Below are 23,593 nucleotides of genomic sequence, written 5' to 3' on the forward strand. Positions count from 1 at the left end.
CATCATGGCAGCTTATCTACGTTGTTAAGTACCCTCCCATGAATCTTCATGTATCTATAACCTGCAAGCCTAGGGGTGAGCGAAGGACATCAGGATGAACTGGATGTCCTACCACCTGTCCAATATAGGACTTTTTTTAGAAGATAACAGAACTTGGCATGTGTTCTCTTGTTCTATCCTCGCTCTAAACTCCAGTCCTTCCCACAGTTCCAATCAGCAGTGGTGGAAAGTTTGCTGTGATGTAGATTCTTGATAGGTTTCATACTCTTCTGTACATACAGAAGACGAGAGCCACAGACATATGAGAGTAGGACATCATTTCAATTATGCCATCCCCAGATCGCTCAAACTAGGGATGGTCAAAGAGATGAAAATAATTCAATTGATGCATATTTTATGCAAATGTATGCTGCTTGCAACCACTACAATTTCAAGCTGTGTATATTTGCATAAAATTACCATAAAACTTGCCTCAACTTGGAATTATTTGCAACTCATTGGCCATACCCAGCATTCATGCAGAATTATGTAAATATTTATGCAAATATATGCAGCTTGAAAATGGACCATTCCGTTTAAACATGGGTGGGACTTGATTGTTCCATTTTCAAGCTGCATATATTTGTATAAAAAATTGCATAATCTTGCATAAACTCATTGGTCATCCCTAGCCATCCCCAAGTCAGAGTTAAGGTTCTGACTATAGATGGTCAACAGGATGCTAATAATTCTGACTTGCTTGCCAATTATACGGAGAGTGGAATTAACCCAATCAAATGCACTTTCTGACTTTTTGACCGGCCCAATGTCAAGCTGCATACGATTTGCATTAAATTTGCATGTAAGCCTGAGTTATCCCCTTCCCCCAGTTCTGATCTTGCCTGGAGTAGATCTGCCTGATCTTGGAGGTAGCTTTGGCTTACATAGACCACAGAAAGCTCCTATTGTTGCATTAGGAAGCGGGGCAGCACCTGCGAAAGAATTTGCATAAATCTGTGGAGTATTTTGAATAAATATTTTTTTTCAGTGAATGCAAACTAAGGTGTCTACTTACGGGAAGGTAAGTCCACCACTTCCTCCCTTTTTGAAACCGTTGAACTGGCGCCTCTGTTACTTATGCTGATCTTTGATTGAAACCCAGGGAGAGATTGAAGAATCTTAATAACGAATACTGAAAAAGTGTGTTTTTAGCTAACAATTTAATTGTCAAAACTTGCCTTCAAGTGGAATGCAACAGTTTGCTACGTTAACTTAGACTCTCTTATCTCAATATGAGCTTTATACCACTTCCAATTTTCAAACAAACGTACATACGAACAATGGGACCCAAAATAAGAACAAAAAATAATAATAATAATTTTGTGTGCCCAAACTATTCATATTATCTACAGTATAAAATGTGAAATTCCAATTTTCAGCTGCTAAATGTAAAATAAAAAAAAAAAGAAAATCTCTGTACACATAGCAACAGTCTGCAATCACAAGCAAAATATTCAACTTAGGTACATGAAATTAACCTATGTCCGCAAGATCATGCTGTTCTTTTATAATCATGCATGGACCAAGCTGAAATAAACATTTTGTGAAACAATCTGATGCAAAGAGTAGAATTTTTTAGCTACTCAGGTTCCTTCTTTATTGTAAGCATGTCGAAAAGCCCATACTGGCTGCCATTGGAATTATGAAAAGTATTTACATTGTTATTGGAAGGCTTATTAAAACCAAATCCACTGGTTCCTGTAGCGTAGAGAGATTCTCTTTTCAAGGTCATCTCCGCTGCTTGGCCCAACAAAGTTTCTGCCCAGCTGGTCCGATCATGTAAATCTTGACCAGAGGCCGACTGAGCCCCCTTCTGCAGCATATAATACAATATAGGATTAGTTTTTGTCAACCTTGGAGAATCTTTTCCACGCTCGTTCTTCTCATGGTCTGCAATGACCCATTTAGTGGGGGCTCTGTCATTAGGATTTGGGCACATACCTATGTGTCCAACCTCGGACCGGGGGGAGTTATTTCTTAGAATGTCTGGGGAAGAATGAGGAGTGTTCTTCAAAGGAGACGGATACTGAAATGTAACGTGACCAAAACTATTTTGTGGAGGGGCTTTTCCCATAAACATATTCAGGGGTGGAAGAATGAATTCAGGACTGCCTGCTAAGTTGGTTCGGTTTCCCCTCATCAACTCTTCAACCATTGCATTGTTCCTATGCTGAGAGTCTCGAACACAGTTTTCTGAAAGTAAGAGCTGTTTAAGCACATTAAAGCCTTTACTCTCTCTCGACCAACCTACATTTTTATTTTCATTAAAGGCATTCTGAGCTGTAAAGTTCCTCTGGTCTTGCTCAGTCTTGGTGCTATCCATTTCCTCATGAAGAAATGGTAGCTCCCTTGAAGATGGTGCGGTACAAAACTGCTTGATTCCAATGTCTGGTGTGGAAGGTTTCATTACTTTTGCTTGGTTTTCTAAAGGGTCATTTTGATGCATTTTTCTTTTTTTAGGCACTATAGAAGACATTTTTGATTCCCCTGGCTTTGTTTCAAAGTGACGGTTGTTCAAATCCAGATCGTTGTGATCAAATACATCATTCTGACGTAATAAACGACTTAGAAGACCATTTTTAGAAACAGAAAAGTCCTGTGGAGGAGCATACAAAGGTTTTATATCCTCAAGGACAGGTCTGGGTGGTTTCAGCAATGATACCCCTAATGTGTTGAGTGCATTTGGCTCTTTTGTTTGGTGTATACCGGAATCATCCTGGGGCTCCATTTTGACTTTGAGGGAAACAAACTGCTCATTTGCCATATCGTCAGTCCTGTCTGGCATAACTTCATCTTTTACAATGGGCTTTTTCACTTTTTCATTTTTGCATTTGTTAGGTGCAGCTAGGAGGAGTTGAAGAACTGTGCGTCGTTCTAAAAGGTTCTCAATTTCAGATCCAGAAATCCTAGAATCTATTGGAGTAGGTGGACTACTAAAGGATCTGCCTTCATCAAATGTATTTGATGGGTTTGCCATAAGAGGACTGTTTAATTTATCGATTAATCCACCGGAATTGATTGTACTAGCAGGTTTATGTGGCCTTTGTTCCTCAGGGGTGGCACTTGGCTTTCCACACTGAGCTAAATTTTGTAGCAGCTTGCTGGCACTGAAGGCAGCATTAGTTTGTGCATTGTCGTTTGGAGGTGGGGCAGATGTCGGAATTCCTTTACTTCTTGTAAGTTCTATCAAATGCTTTGATGCTGGATTTACCAGTCTGTCTGCCTGTATACTGCTCACATAGGATGGGAAGTTTGGCTTGACTGGAAAAGGCTGGTGAGTAAGATTTAGTGGAGAAGCAGATGTTGTAGACCTGTGCAAAGAGAGTGTGTTCAGTGGCGAAGTATTGTGAATAATAGGACTTTCAGAAAGGCGGACAGGAGGCGTCAAATTAAAATTTGACAAATCAGTTGTCTTTTGTGGCGTCCTAGGGTCTTCCATTATTGGTGGACTGTCATCCATTTTGTGGCCAAGCAGCAATTGCAATAGTGTTACTTTCTGATATGGTTTTAGTGTAGAGTTCACAGAAGAGTCTTTGTTTTCCTTAATATGATCAAGTCCATTAACTTTTGGATCCCAATTTTTAAGCAGTGATTCAGTTAAATTGTCTATGGAGGCTGCGGAGTGCAATATTTCAGGCTTATCTGCCCGGTTTTTGAAGGATAGATCGATGGGAACACAGTTTGAATGAGTACTTTCGTCGTCACTGCTCTCCTCTTCAGTGAAACTTGGATTGTGGTCAGAGAAGTCGTCCGTAGTTGTTGGAGTAGCGCTTTCTTCAAACATAGCATATTTTTCATTGTGCGCGTGGCTATTCCCAACAGTTGAACCATTTTGGCTTTTGAGAAGATGCAAAAGCAAGCTGTTATTGGGCAGAGACTTTGGATGGTTTTTATCCACATGGTTCTTATAAGTCACTGATCTGAGAGGAGAACTTGGAACTCCAAGTTGACTTGAAAATGGAGATACATTTCCTGGACTATTCAGTCCATTGGTTATTGTCCGAGGATGACTGTTGAGGTTGTTTGAAACATTTGCAGATAGTTGGAACTGACCAATATCTTTTTCTGTGCTCTCTTTAATCCGTGCCATGGCTGCTAGTCTTTCACTGGCCAACTGACTCGCACTCTGTGCTTTTAAGGCATGTTCTCTAGAGTACTGCTGCAAGTGTGCTTCACTAGAAAGCAACAGAGCCAGCTGGCTGCAGGCCACACTTGGTTTAGGTGAGGCGGTTGGGCTTGACCTTTTCTCCACCATGTTTGCCACAGCTTGAAGCCTTGCAGCACATGAAATCGATTCACCTGTGCCTTTAGGAGGTTCTACATATTTTTCTGGTAAAGAATTTTTAGCTAAAACAGTCAGATTGTTCTCAACTATTTTATCCTTTGACCTGCTTTTGTTTAAAAGAGCCTTAAGGTGATTGGAGGCCAAACCGTAACACTGGTCATCTTTTTCTTCATGTGCAGTATCTTGGGCAATGGGAAAACCTTGGTCTTTCAGAGTCTGTTTTATCTGTTGAGACAGAGCAACGGTCTGCAGCCTGGAGCTAAATGACTGAAGCAAAGAGGCCAGTAGTGTGCTGTCCTGCTTGCCTTTGGGTACACTGTCTACCATTCCAGTCAAAAGAGAGTCGCTCTTTCCGTTCACACCGTTTGGATCGGTTAACCGCCTTTTCTTTGCAGCAGTCCAGTCTTCTGAAGACTGCAAGAGCCTGGCCTTCTTAAGATGCAAGACGCTGGACCCTTGGCTGCTGTTGTGAATGGATGCATTATCTTTACAGTTGTTGAAACCATTTCCGGAAATTTTGAAACTTTCGTCAACTTTTACACGGCCAACAGAGAGTTTGTCAACCGCTGTCCCAGAGCCACTGGCTGCCTGATGCATTAGTAATCCTTCTAGGTACGTTAAAACAATTGAATCCTGTTGTTTTTCAGAGCTAAGCTCTTCTCCATGAGTCATGTTCAACAAACGTATTCGAAAGAGCTCTGTCTTTATCTATTTCAGACAACGTGGAAGAGTTAAAGTTTATAAGGCAGAGGCAGTCTTTGCTCTTTTACAACCATTGCCGTCAACAAGGAATCACTAGCATATGTCCTCTGAAGAACCGATGCCAAGAAGGTTGAATAGTCCGGGTTGATACAGCATACTGAGATGTGTCAGCTTCTCGTAATATTTCTGACATAAGTAAGTTGTCACAGTTTATCCACAGAAACGGCACTTTGAGTTGTCCTCAAGAATTTACCTGCAAAACAAAGAAAAGAAAACAAGTGTAAGAATCATATCATCAAGCGGTCACAATCATATCTTACATAGATAAGCCCTTCAGAGGGGTTTTATACTATAACTATAGTTTTATTCAAGCCCATAGACAAGTTGTGTACATGCTTCCAATTTTGATTGGCCAATTCCACCATGTTCATGTAGTATGAGTGCCAACGGATTTCGAACACTATGAACAGATGGTGTAGGTAAGCTCTCCTACTACGTGGAAGTTGTAAAATTGGTCAATCAAAATTGAATGTGTATGTACGCTTACTGGCAAATTTATAAAAAGTTTGAAAAAGGCACAAAGTTCCTCTAGAATGTATGGCAGCTTCCATATCTTCTTCACTTCAGGTGTGCTTTCAAGCATACCTGAACAGAGAGGGATATGGAGGCTGAGATCTCTTTTTCCTTTTAAAGAGAATCTGTACTCTAAAATTCTTACAATAAAAAGCATACCATTCTCTGTATTATGTTCTCCTGGGCCCCTCTGTGCTGTGCTGTGCTGCCACTCCCTGCTGCAATCCTGGCTTGTAATTGTCAGTTTTAGGCAGTGTTTACAAACAAAAGACATGGCTGCTAACCACAGTGTGATAGGCTGAGAGGAGAGCTTGGAGAGGGTGTGTAAAGCTTCTGCCTATCACAAGCAGTGCTGCACATTCTACACATTCCAGCCTGAGCCCGACAGAGGAAAGAAGATAAGATTTATTACAGAGACAGTGCAACTAGAAAAGGCTGCAGTAAGACAGACCACATTAGAACAGGCATAGGAACTTATAGGATAGAAGAAATAAGGCTCAAAATTTTGTTACAGAGTCTCTTTAAACTATGCAGATTTGCCTAACTGTCCTGCTAATGCCTGGTACACACCAAGCAATTTCCAATCAGATAGACGTGTCAAAAATATTTTTTTTACGGCAGGTCCGATCTGATTTCCGATCTTTTTCTGATCAATTTTTTAATCACTTTTATACTAAATCGATCAGAAAAACGATCGGAGATCAGATCGGACGTAATCGATTTGATCCGTCTGGCAGGATTTTGCACGGTGTGTACTAGGCATAATATTTGTAGCCATAGAACCTAAACTAGCATGCCGATCAGGTGTTTCAGAAGGTGTTTAAGATGGAAGTCTGACTGGATTAGTCCCATGCTTGTTTCAGGTATGTGATTCAGATACTACTGCAGCCAAAGACATCAGCAGAACTGCCAGGCAACTGGTATTGTTTAAAAGTAAACAAATATGGCAGCCTCTATATCTCTCTCAGTTCAAGTGTATTTTTAAAGGAAAAATAAAGTGACCTGGAATATACCGTATTTTTCGGACTATAAAACGATCCTGACCATAAGATGCACTTAGGTTTAGAGGGCAAGAACCAGGGAAAAATATATATGTGCTAAAACTGGTGCATCCATGGTGAAGGGGCATCTTGTGGATTATGCCCCCTTTGTACCTCTTGTGTCTCCCTGTGTCCTCCTCTGTCCATCTTGTGTCCTAATGTGTCTGCCTCTGTCCTCCTCTATGTTCCTTCGTGTCTCCCTTGTGTCCCGTGTCCTCCTCTGCATGGGCACAGTACATTAAGTCCCCGACATTGTGGCAGGTTGGAGGTTGGTATTGGCAGGCGTTCACAAGTCAGGAACTCCCCGCATTTGGACTATAAGACGCAGTGACTTTTCCCCCCCACTTTTTGGGGAGAAAAAGTGAGTCTTATAGTCCACAAAATACAGTAGATAGCACCACTACCTTTCAGAATGCTATTTGCCTGGCTTTTTATGGTCTTCTGCATTTTAGACTTTTGGGAATCATTGGCTCAAACCAAGTATGCAAAACCTATGTTCTGACTCTTTGCTGACTGCATCATCTGCGGATTGATGCCAGTTGTGTAACCCAAACTTCTAATGCCAAAAGATCAGCTTTGCAGCCAGACAACTCATAATTTCTAAAGTTAAATGAAGATAGCAGCCTTGATAGCTCTGAGCTCTGGTGCCATATAAAACGTTTACTCAAAGTGCCTTTAAACCAACAAAAATAACAATTTTCACTATTTGTTTTCGTAGGTTTTTCCATCACCGCTTCTCTTTCCCCTGGTTGTTTAACAACTCAAGATGCATGACAGAAACTCAAACACTAGAAAAGTCAACTTAACCACCCTTAAAATAGATTTAATACAAAGTAAGTCCACAATGGCAATGTCAAGGTCATACAGCAGCATGCAAGATTACAGACTGGATTGGAGTAACAGCTGGCATTTGATCCGAGCTGTCGGGGTTTAGACTACACGTAACGTACACACACTCAATTTACGCATACTGTACATTGTGTTACAAAATGTTTATCACTAGGAACAACCAACTATTTGGCCTGGTGTGACATTCACCGGAAAGGAATATGGACAGGCACAGAGAGAGGGGTCAAATATAAACAAGGCAAGGTAACAGGCTGGAGAGAACATGCTGTCAAACTTTATTTGTGGTCAAGTTTGTGATTGAAAAGCGATTTGTCTTTCTTGTAACATTTTGGGACCCTTGCCTGAAGAACCACATCGGGAGGGATAAGATACTCAGAGGTCCAAGACACGAGATGCGTACACACACACACACACACACACACACACACACACACACACACACACACACACACACACACACACACACACACACACACACACACACACACACACACACACACACACACACACACACACACACACACACACACACACACACACACACACACACACGGGCTGCGGCCCACATGGATCTGGATTTCATCCCTCAACAGTTGGAAGATGAGTTCTGGGTGCTAGAATTGTTGAGGTGAGCCAGTGTGAAAGTCCATAGGGAAATTCCACTAACACGATTGGGTGGACAGCACCCCCTTGAACTGCTAGGTTTCAGATCGGTTGTAGTAATAATACACCTTTTCTATTCAGCATATTAGAATGCTTCAAGTTTTAGACATTGTTGTGATTGGTGATCGTTCCCTATGGACTTTCATGCTGGCTCACCTCAACCATACTTGCTCCGAGTTCTGTACAGATGCATGTAGGAGGGAAAAACACGGCGAAGTTGGCAGACAGACACATTCCCTGATCCATATCTCTGTGGGTAATTCGCTTTAGAGGCATTGGATCAGCAGGACAGCCAGGAAATAAATGTCAGCCTCCATATGTCTCATGCCTCGGGTTCCCTTTAAAAACCTTGTAATATATACAAATGAACCAAAGAAGATTCCTTTTCTTATCCTTTCTCTTTAAGAGGCAGAGGAATCTGACCTCGTGAGAATGAGGTATTTTTCCTTTAAATGAGTCTGCTGGCTCACTGGACATTCATCTATTGACTGACAGCAGAATTAACTTAGCGGTTGCTCCTGGTGTACAGTAATTGATATTTCACTTAAGATTCCTGGAAGGAACAGCTCAGCTTTTCTTGCTAATCTTCAATCCCTGAATTGTTCCTGTAATAATGTTAGCGTCGGCTCTGCATTTGTATCCAGCCAGTGTAAACTTTTCCACCACTTTCAGGACTAAAAACCTCAATACCGGAAGGAAAAGGCTGCTATGTACATCATATCATTTATTAAGAAGACAGCTAGCTGCTCCGGGAGGTGCCACAGCCTAAACGTCACATATTGATTTCAGAATATTTAGTTAATTAACTCAGAAAAGAAGGAGACCATTCGTTTGAACCTGGGTCAATCCTGATCTTCCCCACTCCGGCTCTAGTAATCAGTCCATGGAGTGTCTTCTGCAATGAGGGGTGAATTACTGCAAAGGCTCAATAAGGCCCGGTTCACATTAGCGGTGGCCGTCCGGAATCACCGTGCCGGAGCCGGACCGCTTGCAGAACGGACGGAACGGACGCACGGCAATAGCAATGAAAGCCTATGCGTCCGTTCACATGCGTCCGTTCTGCCGGACCGGAGCCGGACCGGATCCGGACTCCCGGCGTCCGTTCCAACATGCGCTATTTTTTGGTCCGGCTCCTCCGGCAGCCGTATCCGGGGCGGAGCCGGACTGCACCATCCGGCCAATACAAAGTAATGAGAACCGGAGAGCGCACAACACACTGGCTACAAAAACCGGACGTTCTACCCCACTTCCTATGCATTTTGGATGGGGACCACATGGAGTTCACAGAGTGGGGCAGCAGCGATTTCATGCTGGAGCTCTAGGCAGCAACATGTCTGATATAAGTCTGATAACGAGGAGGCGAACAACAGAGAATTCCCAGGTATACGAAAAATGCCTGGATCCATGGTCCCAACTGCAGTCTCTGTATCCACGGATGGTCTCCACACGTCCACCTGTCTCCAACAATGACCCCAGACCCTTCTGCTGACCTCCCAGACCCCAGGTATTTACAGGTTGTTATCTCCTTAAGAAACCGGATCCGGACCGCAACCGTGTTCACACCGCACGGAAACCGGATGCAAACGGACCGGATCCGGACCGGATCCGGATAGGAACCGTACGGATCAGGTCCGGTCCGGATACGGTGCGGTCCGGACATCCGGTGCGGTTTTGACAAAACCGCAAGTGTGAACGGGGCCTAAGCAAAGGGAAGTGTGTATTAACATTGTTACAGCGGGTACCCCTTTATGGACAGGCCATGTTTACCAAGTACTCCCCATTGGGCTTGGTTCATCAAGCTGCGCTGCTAAAGCTTAATGTGCACACTATGCACGCCTTACATAGCAGCGCTTGCTGCCATGTAAGGAGCGTGCCTTCCTTAGTTACGCAAATCACAAGCCCCTTGTGAGTAAAGAGGACACCATGATGAGAGTGGACAGCACTCTCCCCTTGCAGTGCTGGGCTTCTAGTTGGAACCTGGGCCATACCACTATCTTCATGGAGTGGCAGGATAGTGTACTGGTTAAGGGCTCTGCCTTTGACACAGGAGACCAGGGTTCAAATCACGGTTCTTCCTGTTTAATAAGCCAGCCCTATTCAGCGAGGAGACCTTGGGCGAGACTTCCTAACACTGCTACCGCTTATAGTGAGCGCCCTAGTGGCTGCAGCTTTGGCGTTTTGAGTACACCAAGAGAAAAAGACAATGTAAGTGTTCTGTGTCTTGTCTTCATGGAGTTGTATGTTCTCCCTGTAGTTTCCCCACACATTTCAAAAACGTACAGATAAATCAATTGGCTTCCCCCTAACTGGCCTAGGATCGACGTAGGACTACTGTAGTCATCGGGAAATTCATCAGAAGCTCGAGTCTTTCATTTGCCACATTTCAGGAACACACTCAGTTTGGCATCATTTATTTGGGCACTAGTAATCAGCTATTACATAGCCAATCGGTCTGGTTACGAAGGGTTAGGCTCCGTACCTACATCCAATTTTAATCTGCAGATGACTAGTCAATTTTATTACTGCCATGTAGTATGAAGGCCAACAGATTTTGAATACTGTGAAGAGAGTGTGTAGGTATGCTCTCATACTACATGGAATGGTAAAATTGGCCAGTCATCTGCAGATAAAAATTGCATTTGTGTATAGACCTTTAATCCGGGCGCCGTCATTCGGGTATAATAAAACGGTTTCTCTTCTACAGGCAGCGGAAGGCAGGGAATTTACTGCCTGTCAGCTTCTCCAGTCCACCAGCCAGGTGGTGGACAAGCACCACCCTATAGTTGTATCATTAGGCACAACACAAACCTTTTTTTATCTGCTGTGTAACGCCACCACGCCACAGTGTGTCCAATCTGGCACGTGTGGTGTTACCAAACAGTGCCGCTTGGCTTCATGTTGCCGCCAAATGGCGCTTGTGGCCAGCAGCCTGAACTTAACAAAGATGCAGTTCAGCCACCCATGAGAAAAAGGGCTTAAGATTTCAAACTCCAATGCTTGGATTTGGCACCGGGAGTAAAAATGATGAAAGGTATGTATCGTAAACTTTAGGTATAGTTTAAGAGGAGATAAAACGGGAAGAGGTTAGTTATTAGCATAAAAAAAAATAGGCGTTAGGAAAGTGTTTAATATTAGGAGGGGGAAGGCTATATATAAAGAACTTATCAAACCCAATGAGGGACGGGGGAGGTGAAGCTTAAAAATCAGTAGGGCAGATCTTGCAATGGGGATTGTTTCTGGTATCCAAACACCAGCCAAATAAGCATTGCAAAGCTGAACTGCTATACCAGTGCCCAAATGGCCACCACCAAAGTCAAACACACCCTAAGATTGCTTTCCCTCCCCGGCTCAGTGGATATTTTTATGTTACGGGAACTTTCTGCTATTCCTCTCAATAAACAGATCAGTCAGCAAAATTGTGATTTGTAGATCTATTTTTCCATCTTAAGAGATGGAAGATATTATTTGCAATACACCAGCATATTTCCTGTACTGGGAAGCACTGTGTCTGCATTACAAGGCACAACTGCATGATACGGAAAATGTAAAATTTATTACAAAAGAAAGATTGTTCCTGTCTATGGAGCAGTGATTGCGGGAGAGAGATGCACAGCTTTAAAGGGAACTAAGCACCCTTTTTTCCCTGGAATTTATCCTGGTTTCTAATAGCTATAGGAGCTGCCATGTTACCCCCTCCTCTTCTAGCTGCCCTTATTTATCCAGAGGGAAGGTGTGAAGACAGCATCTGTGACTTCTGTAAACTCTTTGAAGCAGTTGTCCTAATTACCCACCATTGATGAAAGGTATCATTTACTCTGATAATGTGTGCAATAAAACAATTACATTAGTCCTTAGCTGCCTGACATTCCTGTGGACGGTCGGGCAGGCAGCAGAAGTGGGCTAACAAAACCTCCGCTATACTTTTAAAATGTAAAAAAAAAAAAAAGGTAAAACGGAAGTTTTTCAAAATAATGAGACACATTGTTGGCATGCATTTTTAATGTGCTATTGAGATGCCCTTGGTGCTTAAAAGTGGTGCTCGGTTGCCTTTAAGTATAAGCAATTTCTACCGTTTACGGGAAGCCACGCTGACTGGTTAGCTTTTAATATCAGCAAGCACATCTCCTGCCGTATCTCTGAACCGCCATTTGCATAATCTTGACATGTTGTCTTATTATAGAACAAAGCATACATTTATTGCAGCTCCGTGACCTCACGCTAAACCCCGGAGCATCAGCTAATTTGGCACAAAGAGATTCAGTGCAATGCTGTACCTACTTACAGCCGCTAAGTGACCCGATGCGTGAACTCTGAGCTGTAAACAATGCTTGCACTGTACTGGCCATGTCATTGAATCAACAACTTATTTTGCCTTTTGTGCTCGGCACAAAGTCTCTTTTATCCCTTCAGCTTTCAATGGCTTTAAACAGCGTTCTAATGTCTTATTGGGTGTAAACAATTTTACCACTGCACCTCGAAGACTTCTTCAAACAGAACGCTATCTGTGGGAAAGCAGCGCGCAAATACAAGGTCATAATTCTCTACAGGATAGTGGCTCTTCCTTCATGCCGAGGATGTGTTCCAAGAGGGGCCCTGGCACATAAAATTTGCATGAAAAATCAATCATTTCCCATTGAAAATCACAGCAATGGCCAATTTTTCCCATATGCATATTTTGGTCCCTTAACCTCCCTGACGGTAAGATTGCTTCTGATTTTAGGGTCTAAAAGCGGTACAATTTTTTCATGTGCTTTTAGACCCTAAAATCATGAAAAACCACCATACCACAAGAGAGTCTGCAGCAGCCCCCCCAGCACTCACTCATCTCCCTTTCCCTCGGTCCTCCAGTTGGTGCTGCAACCCTAAAGAGAGTGGTCTCACCAGGTGGAAGCAGAGCCTCGGAAGAGCGGATGAAGAATGGCAGCCGATGTCGGGATCCCCCGGGAGGTGAGTTGAAATGCCCGCTGCGCGTATTGCTCTTCATACAGCCTCCGCTGGCTACCCCGAATGCAGGACGGGGTTACCGCTCTGAGCTGCGAGTTTACCACCAAGGAGGTTAAAGGATACCCGAGGTGACATGTGACATCATGAGATTGACATGTGTATGTACAGGGCCAAGCACACAAACAACTATGCTGTGTTCCTTTTTTTCCTTTCTCCAAGAACTTTTCGGTATGAAGCTAGCACCCAGGAGAGAATTGATTGATGTGCCCTAGACTCCCAATACCTCCACACTCCGATATTCCAGTTATCAGTCCACAGTGGAGTCGGCACCATCAAATGTATTAAAGCTCATTATTTAAAGCAGCATGATGAGCAATCTGTAACAGCGACAGCCCTGCTGTTTCGGTCTATGCAACCTTTCTCAAGCCATTCAGCATCACATCTACTGACATCTAAAATCATTCCTCCTTATATACTCCAACCACCTTTAAAACACCAATCAATTCAAAGATCCTTCAGCCAATCAGGACTTCCAAAGGTGTCCCACGGACCTGATGGGGAACTGCAACACCTAACATGCTAATTCAGTACCTCCCACAGCGCTGTCACTCAAGCCCTTCTATCTAACAGACTTTCCCCCTTCGCATATAAAAAATGCCTGGGAAATTCTCCATTAATTAAACATACATCTGTGTATTAGGCTTCCTTACCCAATCACCATGTCGCAAGGAGCAGCCGTGTGGTCTTTTTTTCTTTCTCTGCCTGAAAGAGTTAAATAGCACGTACGCAAGTGACAAGTTTCAGTCTGGGTCAATGCTAGGTGGGACAAACTGGCCTAAGACCAATATCACGCCTCCGAAGGAGGGTGAGAAGCACAAACGGGGATAAGAGGCACCCAAGGATGTATAAAACGGTGTTAAAAACAACTAAAATGAGAAATAAGGAGGCAGCTTACCTCAAAAATGACAACTTCATATAACAAATGACAATGTATTATGCACTGCCAACGCGTTTTGTGAGTCGAAGCTCACTTCTTCAGGCCAAATAAAGTGCCATCCAATAGATTCAGCCAAACAAAAGGTGCCTTTTTGTCATTTTGTTATATGTCGTTTTTTGAGGTAAGCCACCTCCTGTTTTCTCATTTCAGTTGTTTTTAACATAGTTTTATATATCCTTGGGCAACACTCACCTGCCCTTTGTTTATTAATGAATACATTGAGTGCGACAAACGCTGACTGCAGAGGTGCAATGGCCCAGGCAAAGCCCTGGAAGAATGTATCGACTTCCCACTATTCGGGCAGGCTTACTATAATCGCTGGAAATATGTCCTGGCTAAATATACACTGCGGCCTCCGCTTATAAATGACTCTGACTGCAAAGGGCAGCTGTAGCTGTGCAAACACACCGGCCCCATGAAAAATGACCTATAATTATGTACATATTATACACACGCACTCTCATTTAACGTACAGGAGTGCATGCTCTCCGTCATTATAAAGGGATCAGCAAGCAGAAAATTAGCTAACAATCTGTCACGGCTGCAGGGAGGGACCTCACAAGACCTTTTCCCAATGTTACCTTCTCCAGCCACGCTAAGCCTCCATCCAGATTTAAAACGCGTGTGAATCTGCCACCTGCCTGGCGATGTTAACGGCATAACTCTCGGGGGCTGTCCTCCCCGATAATATCAACACCGCATTGCTAAACCAGCTAAACAAACATCTCCAGGAAAGTCCATCTCCTTCCATTCAACTGAAGACATCCTACCAAGAAAGACTCACTTGGCAGAGACGGGTGAGGTGTGGTCGGGTAGAAGGTCCAAAAACAGAATTAGTTTTGCTAAAATAACACAAGTTGATTTGGGTAATCCCTTTAAAGTGTAACTGTCGGGCATAAAATCAAAAAACAATTATTTATTTTTATCTGGTAAACAAGTAATAAGGATGCTAACCAGGCAATCCAAAAGTTAAAATCTCTATTACTTTTCTTGTTTATAAATGATCATTCCCCAGTTTACCTGACTCTTATTTGGTACGTTGCCGCAAAAAGGAAGTTGCAGGGCATGCTGGGTGGGTTTTTGCTTCTTTATTTCCTCTCAGACTTAACTAATGTGTATAGTGAAATAGTAGTATCCGCACTCCAAATGTTAAATATGTGCATGTGCGGTGTGCTAGCCACAGACTTAACTAATGTGCAGAAGCAAAAAAGGATAACCCAGCATGCCTTGCAACTTCCTTTGTGCGGCAATGTACCAAATAAGAGTCAGGTAAACTGGGGAATGATCATTTATAAACAACAGTAATAGAGATTTTAACTTTTGGATTGCCTGATTAGCATCCTTATTACTTGTTTACCAGATAAAAATAAAGAATTGATTTTTGATTTTATGCCCGACAGTTACACTTTAAAGGGAACCTAAAGTGAGAGGGATATGGAGGCCGCCATATTTTTTTTCCTTTTTAACAACACTAGTTGCCTGGAAGTCCTGCTGCTCTATTTGGCTGCAGGCCGCCATGGATATTAGGGGAATGATATAATTCAGGTTCCAGTGATTGCTGGAGGCCGAATTATTGTGTTTTTTAAGCAACCTCGGCTCAGTCTTCTGACGGCGCCGACGTTACTCGCTGAGCGCTCCTCAGTTGTGATTCTTATTGTAGCATATGGTGGCACCAGCTGCGCCCAAATCTAGCAGCGCCGAAAAGCACTGCTCCGTTTGCAACTGCCCATCAGGATATGCTTTTGAATACAAAGAAAACCTCAAGAATCCCCCATGAGGAAATGGACTAGTCCAAAACCTGTTGGTTCTGTCAGATTTTAACTGCTTACTTTTTTCACTGCAGTAGTCCTTTAATGACTAACTACACATTTTTTCTTCCATGCTTTCAAAGCCATCACAGAGACCATCTACAGTTAGCCATGATATGCATTACCTAAGAAAAAAAACCTTTTAGTTATTTTTAACACAAAGTATTTCTTTTTTTTGGGGGGGGGGGGGGGGGGCAGGGACGTGAACAGAAGTGGTCAGAAAAGGACTAATCACCATCGTATATATAAAGGACCAATAGAAATACACAGCTGCTTGCAATGGGACGTTTTACAACCTCCTAGTTTATCAAATAAGCTACATTCTTCTCTTTCCACCCATACAAGGTGGGTTTCCATATTAGTCCATTTCTGAAGGTCCTCTTTCAAAACCTAACTAAACCCCCAAACTGCACAAGGTAAATTTAAAGAGCAAATCAGGAAAATAAACAGTGCATAGAAGCAAAATGTGTTTCCTACTGCAGCACAGCCTTTTTCCTCTCCTTTCTGCATTCAGCCGCTGGGCAGGTCAATCAGGTAGGAGCATGTAAAACTCAAAGTGGGAAGAAAAACAGAAGCCAGGCGAGAACTTGTAGTTCACAGGCAAGAGGTTGTGATCAATTAGAAAAGTGCGTACACGCACTATAAAGCCTTGACACATACAAGGACTGTTGCAAGGCAGCAATCAGGGCCAAGGTTGTACAGATGCATCACTAACGCGCAGGATAGCAGCACATCCTGTTGCTATGGAGAGGGTAGGAGGACTAACAGCAGGGGGAACTACAGAGCGGGGTAGGTGGAGTAGAGCAATGCGCTCGGCCTGCACAGGGAGATTGCTCACTGACGCACCGAGGAAGTACGAGGGCCACTGAACACACACTGGAGTCTTGGCAGATCTAACGTGAGTACAAGGCTTAAAGAGGAGCCATTAGCCATACAATCTCAGAAAAACGCACGCATAAATAGATAAATACTTGCTCTTCTTACATAACATATGTATTGCCCTGTCCACGTTCTGATTTTAGTGATTTTTCTATCGTAAAAAAAAGAAAAAAAGAGAAAAACCTTGTTCGGATTCTCAATTTTAACTGTGTCTATCTTGAAGCCAATCTTGATGCCATTTCCTCCCTAACTCTCCTCTGCCTGATTGTGTATGAACTGCCCGCCCTCCTCCCAGTCATTATGCACTCCCACCCAGCTCTGCAATAGAAAGTGCATTGTCTCAGCATGAGAAATATTGGCCAATCAAAGAGGAACAGAGGTGTGGGAGGGGAAAACAAGAGGCTTCAGCCAATCAGCCTGCATTAGTTAAGTCTGAGGAAAAAGTAAAGAAGCAAAAAAGGACAACCCAGCATGCCCTGTAACTTCCTTTGTGCGGAAGATGTACCAAATAAGTCAAGGAAACTGGGGAATGTTGTTTTATGAATAGGAAAAGTAAGAGTGACTTTTAACTTTTGGATTGCCTGGTTAGCATCCTTATTACTTGTTTACCAGATAAAAATAAAGAATTGATTTTTTATTTTATGCTAGACAGTTACTCTTTAAAGTGGATCCGAGACGAAAAACTAACTATAACAAGTAACTTGTCTATATATCTTATCTAAAGTTTAGATAGTTTACACAGCAAATGTAGCTGCAAACAGCTTCAATAGAATATGATTATTTCTTCCTGTGATACAATGACAGCAGCCATGTTGTTTGTAAACAATACAAACAGGCAAGCTTATCTGCATCTTCTGTGAAAAAAACTAATCCCCCCTCCTCTTCTCTCCTCCCCTCTGCCTCTGAAATCTCTGGCTAGTAATACCTCCCCCTCCTCCTGCCCAGACTGAGCTCCCAAGAGCCCTTGCTACTGTCTGAAAATGCCTTGGCTCTCTGAAAACCTGTGGGCGTGGCTTGTTTAGTTTATAGGGAATTAGAGTATTAAAACAAAAAAAAGTATTTGGCTTGAGGAATGCCCTATAAACAATAGGAAAGGAACACAATAATGCAAGGAGTAAAAGTTCATCTTGGATCCACAACTGTTGCCTGTAGGGATCAGGACTGGATCCCTGCAGCAGCAGTTTTTGCCACCACACAGCAATAAACACCATTAGCAACATACAGAAATGGATGCCAAAACTAGAAGATCATGGTCATCAACATATTGAATATACAAAAATATATACCACTATTAATAACAAATCTGAAAGTAACTTATTGTTTACACAGCATGTCAAGTTATGCAACGTATGATGGAAAAGTACAACGCATTCCTAGAGAACAGCCAGGAAAGTCCAACCAGTAGCTTTTAGAGTGAGCAGGGTCAGCCGGGGACATGGGTGGGCCGGGTATGCATAAATAAAATAGTTCCCAGTTCAACAATGACCAGCCTTCTTGTCTGTTGTTGACATAAGTCCCCAAGTACCTCCAATACTCATAGTGACCTTTTCAAAAATAATTTTACACTTCCATCCCAGCCAACACTGAGAAGATGTTCCCATGGCCCCCATGTGATCATGTGACCTTCTACAGGGAGCACATGTGTAATGGCCAGTTATCCCAGCTTCACCATGCACTAGGCGCACAGTTTATGTAGATCTAGATTCATACCTCAAATCAAGGAAGCTCACTGTTATACTAAAACTCAAAACAAGCTTGACATCCATCATTCTCACATGGCATATTAGAGGTTCCTGTAAAACACCAGACAATCTGGTGAACATCTGAGAAAACCTAAGTGAAGAAATGCAACTATCTGCTAAAGTTGGGTCAGATGTGCCAAACATCAAAGGACACCTGTAGCAAAAGGTATATGGAGGCTGCTGCCATATTTATGTCCTGTTAAATAATGCCAGTTGCCTGGCAGCCCTGCTGATCTATTTGGCTGCAGCAGTGTCTGACAAACACCAGAAACAAGCATGCAGCTAATCTTATCAGATCTGACAATGTCGGAAACATCTGTCCTGCATACTTATTCACGGTCTACGGCTAGAAGTATTAGAGGCAGAGGATCAGCAGGATAGCCAGGCAACTGGTAATGCTTAAAAGGAAATAATTTGGCAGCCTCCACATACCTTTCCCTACAGTTTCTACAGTTGGCTAAAAGTTGGTTATAATGAAAAATTGAAGATGTGCCTGCTATCACAGAAGATCTACAAGGCCACTCGATCTATTCTCTATGAGAAACCGTGAAAATTCAAAACTTGGAAAATGCTGCAAGTGGTCAGAACTGGTTACCTGCTCGATTTCCTAAAGAGGTACAAGTATCAACCAGAAAAGAACTGCTCAGAAATGTACCAGCTGGCTGATAGATGTTTGACCAATGCCACCCCAATACTCTCACTCATGTTTTATTCATTAAAAAAATCACTGGTTAGTGGTTAAAAACAAACTCCCCAAGACACACACAAAATAAATACAACAAACCCGCCAAAACACACACAAAAAAAACAAACAAATACAACTAGCAAAACAAATTCTACAAAAACAAAACAACTAGAATCTAACTGGTTGATACATCCAACACAAATATTTTCTTCCAGTTTTTCCAGTTAAATAAAAAATAAAAATCCAAGAACGCACTCAGCATTTCTTACTTGCTCTGCTCTTAAGTGTCAATGTTTTTAGCCCTCTGACTGTCTGAAAAGGAAAATAATAATGAATCCTCGAATGCCGGAATTTGCGACAGAGTAACAACAGATTACAAGCGTACCTCTCTCTCTCTCTCTCTCTCTCTCTCGCAGCTTAGTGCCCAGCGCAGGTACAGTGTTGCAATCAATTTGTTCTGCAGACAGAACGGCTTCCTCAGAATACTAATGCAAAAGCATCCTTCCTTTCTCCTTCGACTTGACTCCCCGGTGCCCGGGTCCCGACCAGCTTGGCGGAGGAGACAATATCCTCTAAGACACCTACTGGCGCTAATCAACAATGTGTGTGTGTGTGTGTGTGTGTGTGTGTGTGTGTGTGTGTGTGTGTGTGTGTGTGTGTGTGTGTGTGTGCGTGTCAGAGTATTGGATTAAAGCCTCGACCAAGCTTGACTCGCTCAGTGCAGCTAAGCGTATGCATAGCAAGGTCAGTAGTTAACACGTCTGCCCACCCACCCCAACCCACCGGCAAGTGGACTTCACAGAACGAATCCATCACTTCTTGCCATTGACTTTTTACCTCCAGGGACGGCAATTACATGTTCGTGCACCAATAAGCTAGACAAGAAAAAATAAAAAGCATCAGATGGGCTTTTGTGTTTTCCCAGAAAACGCCAGTTTGATGCACTCCCGTCCAAATCATATTTCCTGTGTTTTATTACAGTTACAAAGAGGTCTATTTTTATGGCGATCCGGTGGCGTGCACCTTGACAGAGGTCACTTTGTTAAAGGAGAAAGAGAAGGGATAAAAAAAAAACCCTGTTCATTTTCATTCGATTTGTGCCACCACACCTGAGTGACAATTGAATTGTCCGTGCATGGCTTGCTCTGCCGGCTACGGCATCAAACAGCAGGTAACCTCTTTTGTCCGGAGACGTCTGGGCCAGACGAGGGGGAAGAAAAAAATAGAAAGAAAAAATATCTGACGAGCAATTCCCCTTGACTGAACATCTACTTAAAAATCACCATTAAAAAAAAAAAAAAAAAAAAAAGTAGAGGGGGCCAGTCAAGCGTGCAACATCTTATTAACCTTTCATAAGAGGTTGGGAAGGGAAGAGTTACTGAGGCGGGATTGAGGGGAGACAATGAGAACTAAGCTAAACACTCCGTTCTCACTACATTTCATCCTTGCAAAGGTTGCCGGGTACTGCCAACAATTTAAAATCATTTTCAGGGGTACTTTGCTTCTTAAAGAGGCACTGTAGTGACTCCGAGTAGAGTGTAGTTAATTATTCCAAATACCTACTTTTACATTAAATATCCTGGTTTCAGCATCAGAAATACTTCCTATATACTGTATTGCTGTATATTGGTATGTAGCTCTCCCACTGAAGCTTAGCCTAGGCTGTTTATTATGCTGAATCCCCCCCTCCCTTTTCTGAGCATTCTGGGAGACCAGAGATCTTTTTTAATGGCTTAAGAACTCTTAGGGCTCAGGCACACTATAAGTGCTTTTCTGAGCTCTTGCAATTGATTAGCGCTTTTTAAAAATTGCTCCCATTCACGTTAATTAAAATTGCAGTAAAAATTGCAGCAAACGCGTTTGTTTTTACGCGTACGCAATTGCGGAAATTTTGTGCGCTTTTTACCGCGATTTTAATGAAAGAGAATGATAGCGAACACTTAGAAAGCGCTAATCAACCGCAAGCGCTTAGAAAAACACTTATAGTGTGTCTGAGCCCTTAATGAACAAACATTCAGCGCAGATCGCTTGTCAGTACTTGCCAAAGATATTGCCACCTGTGATAAATTTCAAAAAGTAAATCAGGGAGAGGATAGATTTTACAATGGGGGGGGAAGCGCTGCTACAATGTATCCCTACGGATACATTCGCACTGCAGCGGCTGCGATTTCGATCAATCGCAAACGTGAGGCATGCAGCATTTTGGGGGCAATTGCTCTGTGATTCCCGTTCTATTGATTGTTTTTTAGGGTCTTTTTGGAGGTGTTTCTACTACTGACCTTCTTACTTATGTAAATCTTAGTATTTCATTGTGAATTTTCACATTTGGAATGCAAACATTTACATTTCTAATGACTTAAAGGGGAACTGAAGATCTCTTTAAAACAAAGTGTTTCACTTACCTGGGGCTTTTGCCAGCCCCGTGCAGCCTTCCTGTCCTGTGCCGGTCCTCCACGAGCCTCTGTTCTCTTGCCGCCAGCTACTTTCGTTACCACCAACACGGCAACTGCGGCTGCACGCCCCGAGCCGCATGTGTCTTTTTCTGCAATCCAACCCGCAATAGCATCCTGCACTAATAGCGCAGGATGCTATTGCAGTTGGAACACGGAAAAAGATACACGTGGCTCGGGGCGTGCAGCCGCAGTTGCCGTCGACTTACAAGTCGATGGTATTGACGTAACAAAAGTAGGAGAACGGAGGCTCATGGAGGACCGGCGGGGGACAGGAAGGCTGCACAGGGGCTGGCAGAAGCCCTAGGTAAGTGAAACACTTTGTTTTAAAGAGATCTTCAGTTACGCTTTAAGGACCTTAAAGCGGAACTGTAAATAGTTTTTAAACACAGTGTTTCACTTACCTGGGGCTTCTGCAAGCCCCCAGCAGCCGTCCTGTCCCGCGATGGTCCTGCCCGAGCCTCCATTCTCCTGCCGCTAGCTGCTTTCGGGTTTCGCCGCCTGGCCACTGCGCCTACGCGGCTCTGGCCACGCGTATCCTTTCTTCGCGTCCCCAGCTATTGCAGAGGGGGAACGCGAAGAAAAGATACGCTTGGCCAGAGCCGCGCTGGCATCGACTTAGAAGTCTAGGAACAGAACGGAACGGCGGCGGGAGAACGGAGGCTCAGGCAGGACCGGCGCAGGACAAGGTGGCTGCTGGGGGCTTGCAGAAGCCCCAGGTAAGTGAAACACTGTGTTTAAAAACTATTTACAGTTCTGATTTAAAGGGAATCTTTAGTACTTTTTTTTTTCCTTTATGGTAGTTTGTAGGGGGGAAAAAAAAAGACTAATCATAAAAAAAGATTTGGAATGGTTTAACTCCTGTAAAAGGAAATATGTGTTTCTGAATACTGTTTGTGAACTCATTCTAGGAATCTGGTGCAACACCAGGCTAGACAAGGCAGACTAGTTAGCAATTCATATAGGTAAATCTGCAGGACTAATTCTAATGAATCCAATGTTGAGGAAAATGTTTAATAATTCAGCTTCTGCTGAGCTTTCATTTAAAATCCATGAGGCTCTATATGCTTAGCCAAGTAGCAGCACCTTATTATAAAAAATGTCTGATACAGACATGAACTTCTTAACGAGATCTGTCGACCCGGCAACAAGGCAATAAAGGACCAATCAGTGGTGCCATGGATACAGAGGAGGTAAGGATACAACACTGAGGAGGGAGTGGCCAAACTAGCAAAACAAAATATTATCATCACTGCAGGATTTGATTTAATTCTCTACTTACTACTGCCCATTTTGCACAGTGAATCGTCCTCACAGGGTGGGGGGACTTTCTATTATGACTACGTTGAACTATAACAATATTTTGTCAATTAACGGCACAATTTCACAGGTGATAAAACAGATGTGATAATTAGCTTAGTGTAAGTGTTAACAGACAGTCGATGATGAGCTTACGTGAGCTTGACATTACATTGAAATTATAAAGCCCTGATCAAATAAAAAAGGGGAGCTGCCTTCATAACATTGTTTTTAGAGGTGCAAGCTACACAGCTGGTTTCCTTATCCTTGCTTGTTCACAGACCTTGAAGTATCAGAGCAGCCTACCCTGTTTCCTTGTGTCAGGTCAGTATCTTAGAGAGGTACGGTAGTGAAAAAACAAATAAAATTGCTTATTTTTTTTTTCTTCAGTTATAGATTAGTCAGGGTTTTTTCCCATTGTAAAATCTTTCCCTGATTTTCATTCTGAAAATGTATCACAGGAGGTAACATCTTTAGTCCTTCCAGGTGCATCTCTGTAGAAGGTTTGTCCAGAGAGTTTTATGCATAAAGGGTCATACTGGTCACTTGGCAGCAGGAAACCGACGTTATTTCCCACAATGCAATGAGGTTTACAGATAGGAAGCTGTCAGGGCCATGGCTTTGACATCACACTGTGG

The 23,593-nt window shown here is 43.0% G+C and overlaps 2 protein-coding genes across 6 annotated transcripts in view; one reads left to right on the forward strand and one right to left on the reverse strand.

Moving 5' to 3' along the window:
• LOC137547218 (uncharacterized) overlaps positions 1–7,722 on the forward strand; it is a 742,288-nt gene extending 734,566 nt beyond the window's left edge. The window contains exon 13 of the mRNA XM_068270545.1: positions 7,358–7,722. Within this exon, the coding sequence (XP_068126646.1) occupies positions 7,358–7,445 (88 nt within the window). The 3' untranslated portion in view covers positions 7,446–7,722. The remainder of the gene's footprint in view (positions 1–7,357) is intronic.
• NRIP1 (nuclear receptor interacting protein 1) overlaps positions 1,183–23,593 on the reverse strand; it is a 107,825-nt gene continuing 85,414 nt past the window's right edge. For 4 of the 5 annotated variants that reach the window (XM_068270539.1, XM_068270537.1, XM_068270538.1 and 1 more), the window contains exon 2: positions 1,183–5,279. In XM_068270539.1, coding sequence (XP_068126640.1) covers positions 1,619–4,996 — 3,378 coding nt within the window. In that variant the 5' untranslated portion in view covers positions 4,997–5,279 and the 3' untranslated portion in view covers positions 1,183–1,618. Of the gene's footprint in view, positions 5,280–19,591; positions 19,715–23,593 lie in introns of those variants that run through there. The other variant, XM_068270540.1, reaches the window with a different exon arrangement.

Source organism: Hyperolius riggenbachi, chromosome 2, assembly GCF_040937935.1.
Source record: "Hyperolius riggenbachi isolate aHypRig1 chromosome 2, aHypRig1.pri, whole genome shotgun sequence".
Classification (NCBI taxonomy): Eukaryota; Metazoa; Chordata; class Amphibia; order Anura; family Hyperoliidae; genus Hyperolius; species Hyperolius riggenbachi.